The sequence below is a fragment of the Salvelinus sp. IW2-2015 genome, linkage group LG4q.2 (genome assembly GCF_002910315.2).
Source record: "Salvelinus sp. IW2-2015 linkage group LG4q.2, ASM291031v2, whole genome shotgun sequence".
Lineage (NCBI taxonomy): Eukaryota > Metazoa > Chordata > Actinopteri > Salmoniformes > Salmonidae > Salvelinus > Salvelinus sp. IW2-2015.
In genome coordinates, this window is record NC_036843.1 from 27,433,146 (window position 1) to 27,442,245 (window position 9,100).

Below are 9,100 nucleotides of genomic sequence, written 5' to 3' on the forward strand. Positions count from 1 at the left end.
GGAGGTTCCGGACCGTGGACCGTCGCCGGGAAGTTCCGGACCGTGGACCGCCGCCGGGAGGTTCCGGACCGTGAACCGTCGCTGGAAGCTCTGCACTGGGAACCGTCGCCGGAAGCTCTGGACTGGGAATGCGCACTGGAGGCCTAGTGCGTGGAGAGGGTACAGGTGGCAACGGACTGGTTACACGCACTTCAGGGAGAGTGTGGGGAGCGGGCACAGGACGTACCGGACTGGGGACACGCACTAGAGGCCTGATGCGTGGATCCGGCACAGGTGGCACCGGACTGGTGACACGCACTTCAGGGCGAGTGCGGGAAGCTGACACAGGACGTACCGGACTGGGAAGGCGCACTGGAGGCCAGATGCGTGAAACCGGTGCAGATGGCACCGGACTGGTGTCACGCTCTTCAGCACGCCTGTATGGCAGCATTCTCATCGCTACCACCTCTCTCCGGAATCTTTCATCAAATTCTTCCTCCGACTCCCAAACAGGCTCTGGCACTCTCCGCTGCTCGACCGCCAGCTCCATGTGCCCCACCCAAAAGAATCTTGGGGTTTCTGTGGCCGTGGTCCCCGGTCTCATTGCTGTCCATCCTTGCTCCTTGGCGACTCCTGCCAAGGAAGGGTCTCGTGTCCTCTCATGTCCTCCCAAGTCCAAAACTTCTGTCCCTCATTTTCATGCTGCTTGGTCCTTTGTTGGTGGGGTATTCTGTCACGATCTTGGAAATGAGCGGACCAAGGCGCAGCGTGAATTGAGTTCCACATCTTTAATTACAAAGTGAAACTAGAAACAAAATAACAAAACTTACAAAGACCGTGACGATGTAGTGCTCAAACACACTAACACAAACAATATCCCACAAATGCAGGTGGAGAAAAAGCCTACCTAAATATGATCCCCAATTAGAGGCAATGATTACCAGCTACCTCTAATTGGGAACCACACAAACCACCGACCTAGAAATCTATAAACTAGATAACCCCCCCAGTCACGCTCTGACCTAAACACCATAGAGAACCGAGGGCTCTCTATGGTCAGGGCGTGACACTAATACAGTAATTCCACTTCCTGTCCTGTAGATACCGGTAGAGCCTCAGTTACTAATACAGTAATTCCACTTCCTGTCCTATAGATAGAGGTAGAGCCTCAGTTACTAATACAGTAATTCCACTTCCTGTCCTGTAGATAGAGGTAGAGCCTCAGTTACTAATACAGTAATTCAACTTCCTGTCCCGTAGATAGCTGTGGAGCCTCCTCGGGGTCTNAACTCAAAACATTCTCCTTGATAAACATGATGAACTCTGTTGAGGCTGTCCTATCTCCCAGGTGAAGATCCTGAGGCCTGAGTGTCTGAACACGGCAGTGAAAGCCTTTGTCATAGAGAAGATGGGTTCTAAGTACCTGGAGGTTGGAAAGATCTCCCTGAGAGAGGTGTATGAGCGCTGCTCTGCCAACGTGCCCATCGTATTCCTCCTCTCCCCTGGTAAGACTACTGCTACTCATGTGTACTAGACATCCTCCCTAAACTGGTGTGTAATAACCTTGGTGTTAGGCTGCTCSTTGCACCCTCTTTCTCACTAGTAGGATTTGGGACGGACACTGGSACACTCAAAGCTTCTTTTACACCTTTGAAATTCCTGGACAATATGGTGTAGTGTACAAGCAGCTTTAGGTCATGTCTGATGTCCTTATTGTTCCCCTGTCTGTTCAGGCATGGACCCAGCCTCCCTCCTGGTGCGTCTGGCCCAGGAGCTGAGGGGTAGCAGCCTGCACCTGGACATGGTGTCTCTGGGTCAGGGCCAGGGCCCCAGGGCAGAGGAGCTCATTTACAAGGCCCAGGTCCTCAAGGGCCGCTGGGTCTTCCTGCAGAACTGCCACCTGGCTGCCTCCTTCATGCCCAGACTGCAGACTGTCGTCAACTCGTGAGTGGACAACAGCACCTATCGGTGCACTGTTTTGAGCTTTTATTTTGCATGTTTTTATGTCTTAATATAGTCTTTATGCTGATGGGTAATGTCATGTGAGACAATATGATGTAGTATACGTTGGTTTGAAACCACGTTGAAGCACAGAGGGTCCTGTGAGATGCCTTTAGGTGTGGTCCTGTTACGTGCTTCTACCCAACAGGACCCAGCTGTAGACAGATGTCTCTCTACAGACCTGAGTATTTTTCATCCCTTCTGCTCAGGTTGAAGTGGAAAGGCTCAGACCTGGACCCTCACTTCCGTCTGTGGCTGTCCTCTAAACCAGACCCAGTGTTCCCTGCCTCCATCCTGCAGAGAGCCATTAAGGTCAGCCAGGCCTTCATTACCACAGCTTCCCATTAGAGGGCCATACACCTATAGAAGTATAATTAGGGAGTTTGTTTCTATGGTGTACCCATGAGTGAACCAGTCAAATTGCCATCGTCTGAGGGGCTTTGTCTCTTCTAGACATTCTTTTGCACACCCCTCAGATACACAGAACACAACGATGTCTGTTGTTGTTACAAATTCATTTCCAATGATTCTGTTCCTTTAGATAGCGGTAGAGTCTCAGTTACTAATACAGTAATTCCACTTCCTGTCCTGTAGATAGCGGTAGAGTCTCAGTTACTAATACAGTAATTCCACTTCCTGTTCTGTAGATAGCGGTAGAGCCTCAGTTACTAATACAGTAATTCCACTTCCTGTCCTATAGATAGAGGTAGAGCCTCAGTTACTAATACAGTAATTCCACTTCTTGTCCTGTAGATAGAGGTAGAGCCTCAGTTACTAATACAGTAATTCAACTTCCTGTCCCGTAGATAGCTGTGGAGCCTCCTCGGGGTCTGAAGGAGAAGCTCCTCCACACCTTCAGTCCCAGTGGAGAGGTGACCGAGAGGAGCTTCTGTAAAATGGACTGCAGCCCAGCCTGGAAGACTTTGCTCTTCAGCCTCTGCTTCTTCAACGCCATCGTGCAGGAGAGAAAGAAGTACGGCCCTCTGGGGTGGAACATACCCTACACCTTTACATCTTCTGACCTGGAGGTACATTATGATGTAACACATACTGTTTCCAACTCAACAGAGCTTCTCAGTTTACAAGACAATGACACAGATCCATCTAGATTGAGAGAGAGCATCGTCATTGTCTCTTGTCTTGGCTCTGTCTGTGTGTCTTAGGTGTCCATGCTGAACCAGGAGAGTCTCCTGCGGGCTGCGGAAGGTTCCGAGCTGCCATGGGCGGCCCTACGCTACCTGACAGGTGAGGTGATCTACGGAGGGCGTGTCACCGACCCCTGGGACCGCCGCTGCCTGCTTTCCATTCTCCAGCGCTGCTATACCCCCTCGGTCCTGCAGGACGGACACAGCTTCTGTCAGGCTCAGGTAGGAGTCAGACACACCCCTCCACTTAACACTGGCATCACAAATCACAGTCACAGGATCCATGTCAACATACTGATAAAAGAATGAATAAGGTAATTGTGATGTCATATGGTTGTTTACCTACTTTACATCCGTCTGCTACATAACAAAAATGTCATAAAAAACCCCCAAAGTATTCACTGATTTAAACACAATTTTGTTGTAGAACTTTTCAGAAATTAATAAAAAATGTAAATCTGAAATGTCTTTAGTCAATAAGTATTCAACCCCTTTGTAATGGCAAGCGTAAAATAGTTCAGGTATAAAAATTTACTTTAAAAAATAAGTTGCATGAACTCATTCCGTGTTCAATAATAGTTGTTAATATGATTTTTGAATAACTACCCCATCTCTGTACCTCACACATACCTCAATCGAGTAGTACATTTCATGCACAGATTCAACCACAAAGACCAGGGAGGTTTTTCAATGCCTCGCAAAGAAGGGCACCGATTGGCAGATGGGTAAAAAAAAAAAAAAAAGCAGACGGAGTATCTCTTTGAGCATGGTGAAGTTACTAATTAGGCTTTGGATGGTGTATCAATACACCATCCAGTCGTTAAAAAGATACAGGCGTCCTTCCTAACTCAGTTGCCGGAGAGGAAGGAAACTGCTCAGGGATTTCACCATGAGGCCAAAGGTGATTTTAAAACAGTTACAGAGTTTAATGGCTGTGATATGAGAAGACTGAGGATGGATCAACATTGTAGTTACTCCACAATACTAACTTAAATGACAGAGTAAAAAGAAGGAAGCCTGTACAGGGATAAAATATTCTAAAACATGCATCCTTTTTGCAACAAGACACTTAAGTAAAACTGCAAAAAAGGTGGCAAAGAATGAACTTTTGTGCTGAATACAAAGCGTTATGTTTGGGGCAAACACAACAAATCACTGAGTACCACTCCTCATATTTTCAAGCACGGTGGTGGCTGCATCACGTTATGGGTATGCTTGTCATTGGCAAGGACTAGGGAGTTTTCTTTTTAGGATAAAAATAAACGGAATACAGCTATAAGCACAGGCAAAATCCTAAAGGAAAACCTGGTTCATTCTGCTTTCCAACAGACACTGGGAGACAAATTCACCTTTCAGGAGGACAATAACCTGAKACACAAGGCCAAATCTACACTGGTTGCTTGCCAAGACGACATTGAATGTTGCKGAGTGGCCTAGTTACAMTTTAGACCTAAATCGTATTGAAAATCTATGGCAAGACTTGAAAATAGCTGTCTAGCAATGATCAACAATCAACTTGACAGAGCCTGAAGAATTTTAAAAAGAATAATGGYCAAATATTGTACAATTCAGGTGTGGAAAGTTATTAGAGTCTTACCCAGAAAGACTCACAGCTGTAATCACTGCCAAAGGTGCTTTCATTTTCAATACATTTGCAAACATTTCTAAAAACATGTTTTCACTTTGTCYTTATGGGGGTAATGTGTGTAGATGGGTGAGTAAAAAACATAGTTAATCKATTTTGAATTCAGGCTGTAACACAACAAAAAATGGAATAAGTGAAGGGGTATGAATACTTTTTGAAYGCACTGTATATTACATAATGAAATATAACAGACAATACTTAAGCATAATCCTAAAGCAAAATTGTATGTTTCTGTTATTCGCTCTGTCTTCATTGAGAGCATTATATTGTATTTCTCTTGGCAGGGCTACCCTCCCTTCCCTAAAGACGCCAGCTGGCCCCAGTGTAGAGCCTACATAGAGAACATGCCAGACAAGGACCTGGCGGAGGTGTTTGGCATCGACAGCAGTGCAGAGACGGTGATACTGCAGAACCAGACCCAGCAGCTGCTGCACACTATCGTCAACCTGCAGCCCAGGCTCTCTGATAGCAGCCTGCTGGWCAGGTGGGTCACCCAGGGGAAATATAACCCACCAATAGATGTATTACTTATATCCTTTTGGCAATACTGAGCCAAGCGAAGCTGTACAGAGCTGGCATGGTTAAGACCCCACTACAGTGTGCTGGAAAGGACAAGGTGAAAATACAATATCCAAGGCAGCACAATATGGTTCAGTTCGGCACGTGAATTCGAAAAACGGCTGTGTTATGTAGTGTAATAAAAAATAAAAAAAATGAAATGTTGTATTCTTCTGTTTGTTTGTGTGGAGCAGAGACAGACAGTGCCAAGATAGCGTAGTTCTGAGGATGGCCATGAACATCCTGAAGAAACTACCAGAGACAGTGGAGGTTGATCGTGTCACAGAGAAAACACTGTTCCTCAGAGACATCYTCGCCAAAGTCAACTTTGCGGAATCATCTTCCTCTGACCAGGGTAACTTACATACTCAACCCTTTACACTTGTTGGGATTGGCCTATATGGATAGGGCTTACAGAAGAAACATGAAATGCATAAACATGGTAACAATTGAAAGGGAACAGTGGATATTATGGGGAAATTATTAGATCAAAGTWGAGGACACKACAGTTCACCTGACACAAGACTGAATCCAAACATTACACTGTTGATTTTATGTGCATTTTACATTTACTGTACTTTTCACCACACTTGTTGTTTACGAAATCAGAAAATACTCTGGATATATTCATATAACAATATTCCTAGAAAATGTGGGGTAGGAGAACCATAAGACCAAAAAATGACAAGGGCTTGAGATAGAGGGCTAACTGGTCTACAAGTGGCCAATAACCTCTCAAAGTGTGCACGGTTCCTAAGTCATTTCAATGCACTTTTATGACTCAAAGAGTCTTCAAGCCATTGAGGAGATAGAGAAAGCACACTTGTAGTTGTTTTATTTCGAACACAACCCTGAATTCTATGATTTGGAAATGTGAAGTACACGTTTGGACTCACAGGTGTTTGGCTTGCTTGTATGACATAAAGGTGGTATTTATGATAATCCTCAACGTCTCATCTCTCAAAATACATAGTCATTTTAATTTACAGCATTTCTATCACCCAGACAACAAAAAAAAAATTAAAAGTTACCCAAATAGCTGGAGGGATGGGGGCAACTTCTWGTCACGTGTGGTGCTCAAGTTCAGAACGTCTGCCAGTCACAACCCATACAGAGCTGTGAAGTGCATAGCCAGAGCTCTGACGTCATTTATAGCATGTTACTGTACAGCCACTGCGTTCCAATTTAGTCACTTATCAGCCATTTTTATCAACCTGTATATGYGTACAAGTGTAAAGGGCTACGAATAGATTAGAATAAATGTATTGTCCTCTGAAAAGGAAATAATTTTTCACAGGTTGTACCTTTTCTTATTTTGCCTCTAAGAGTGAGACTTAGGGAGAGAGTGAGAGGGACATTAAGAGATTCTATATATCTATCTGTGTCCATTTTTGTTCATAGTTCTTACTGAAAGCCGCCTTGTGTGTGTCTGTATGGGTGCATCCGTGTATGTACTCTGAAGGTGAGAGACGCACAGCCTCGGCCTCCTCTGCCCTGCTGGTGATCCTGCGACAGGAGATTGACCGGTTTAACTACCTCCTCTGTGTGGTACGCTCCAGCCTCCTCTCCTTCTCTGCCTCCATCAGAGGAGGGGTGCTGATGAGTGAGGCTCTGGCCGAGGTCTACACTGCCCTGCTCACCATGATAGTACCATCAGACTGGAAGGTAGGTCTACACTGCCCTGCTCACCATGATAGTACCATCAGACTGGAAGGTACAGTATATTAATAAACCAGGGGTGGGCAAACTTTTTGGCTTAAGGGCCACATCAGGATTTTGAAATTCAGTGGAGGGCGGCACAGATTAGTTTTTTGCGGGCCCTCCGTTTCTTTCTTATTTTTACTCAAACCTCCCGCAGGCTGGGTTGAATAAGCTCTAGTTTGCTCAACCCTGAAGTAAACACTCTTCCACAGCTCAGCTCTCACTGCACACAATCTACCTTGATGTTTTAACCCAATTCCATGCTTCACGTCAGTTTTGACATTTTGAAATGTTCCTCCAAGCCCAAGGCGTCATTATCCTCTAGAGTCAATGAATGCAATGAAAAGCAATTGATTCAACTTGGACAAGAAGTAATCTTTCTGTCTTTTGTTGTTGCCTTGGTAGCACTGCTCGTACGAGTCGTGCATGTCTCTGGGTTCTTGGATCCAGGACCTGGAACAGAGAGTGTGGTTCTTCAGAGCCTGGGCAGACAACATCAAGATCAACCTTATAGAAAAGTAGAAAACATGAACTAAGTTGACATACATATACTTAAAGCTTGTATTGTTTAAACTTTAATCAATGTAAACGTTRATGATTATGTCATGGGCATCTTCATTTTCTTTTGAATACAGCATTGTATATTCATGGTGAATGGAAAAAAGACAAGTTATTAAATGACTTATGTTCCTAACCCCTAATATTACTTGTATATACCCTCTATGTATTCAGGATACCTATGATTAGTGGAGGAGTCTACTCTCTGAACCGTCCACCTAAGACTGACCTGCAGCAGAGCCTCAAGAACAGGAAGCCTCGCTCCTACTGGCTCTCTGGGTTCTTCTTCCCACAAGGTACTGTAACATAACAGCCAGAATAAACATACCTAAAATAGCAGCCATAATAGAGACACTGCTTGAAGTTCAAAACTTCATTGTCAATCTTTAGTGAAAGGGAAATTTGTCTTTGGCTTACAATTGTATCGCCCTTACAAATTTGAGTTTCGAAATTCAAATAATATAACCATTTCTGTAATATTCTGAAAGAGGCGTTTTGATTTATATAGTTGATGAATCTTCCCTCTAGGTTTTCTGACAGCTGTTCTTCAGAACAGTGCTCGACAGAACAACGTGCCTGTAGACTCTCTGTCTTTCACCTATCATGTTCAACCCGTGGATGAGAGCTCCAGCAGCTGGAGCAAAGTGGCAGACAAGACTAAACTCCTTTTTGAGGTAACGACACTAGCTAAAAGTTCCCCTGGGAAAAGAACTTAGTAATACCAATCTAGAAACAGTCGGTAGCAATTAAAGGGATAGCGCACCCAAAAGACAATATTAATCAGATGGTCTGCTGCCATTTCCAGGGTCAGGAACCATCTGGCATTGTAATCCGGGTGAACTATCCCTCTAACATTCTACGTTAGATCCACYGTGTGAATTGTTACACCATCTTTCTCCCAGGGCCCAGCTCCACCAGATGAGGGCGTGTTGGTGTATGGGCTGTACCTTGACGGAGCCAGCTGGGACCCGGTCTCCCACACCCTGCAGGAGCTCCAGCACAACATCAAACACTGCCCTGTGCCTGAGATACACTTCCTACCCTGCCAGGTAGAGGGCTCACCTTCTCATTTAACCATCCAATCCACTGAATATCACTTCAGCGTCTTACCCACCGTTCTTCGTACAGTGGATGTAGCATTGTCCGCATATTTGTCCTGGAATGTCTTCCTGTTTCTATTGTGAGAGCTCATATCACATCCCTGTTGTCTTTGGTTGGCCAGGTCTCTGAGGATGCTGTGGCCGTGCCTACTACAGAGTCTCCTGGGGACCTCCAGTTCTATGACTGTCCCCTGTACCGTACCTTCAAGCGGGCAGGCTTCCTCTCCTCCTCAGGCATCTCTACCAACTTCATCACAGCCGTGTCTCTACCCACCTTGGTGTGTCCTACTCACTGGGTCTTCAGGGGCACTGCCCTCCTCTGCCAACCTAATGAATGAACAAACTCAATACTAACTGTTTACACTAAAGCTATGAGTGAACTCATTACCAACTAATAAAGACTGTTTCAAAGT

The 9,100-nt window shown here is 45.1% G+C and overlaps 1 protein-coding gene across 1 annotated transcript in view; it reads left to right on the forward strand.

Annotated features, from left to right (window-relative positions):
• The window catches only part of LOC111963081 (dynein axonemal heavy chain 6), a 71,127-nt gene extending 62,097 nt beyond the window's left edge, over positions 1-9,030 (forward strand). The window contains 13 exon segments of the mRNA XM_070443310.1: positions 1,328-1,484; positions 1,713-1,923; positions 2,190-2,292; positions 2,787-3,008; positions 3,144-3,347; positions 5,055-5,254; positions 5,523-5,683; positions 6,791-6,993; positions 7,435-7,547; positions 7,762-7,883; positions 8,116-8,261; positions 8,490-8,636; positions 8,810-9,030. Coding sequence (XP_070299411.1) covers positions 1,328-1,484; positions 1,713-1,923; positions 2,190-2,292; positions 2,787-3,008; positions 3,144-3,347; positions 5,055-5,254; positions 5,523-5,683; positions 6,791-6,993; positions 7,435-7,547; positions 7,762-7,883; positions 8,116-8,261; positions 8,490-8,636; positions 8,810-9,025 — 2,205 coding nt within the window. The 3' untranslated portion in view covers positions 9,026-9,030.
• Positions 9,031-9,100: the final 70 nt, after the last annotated feature.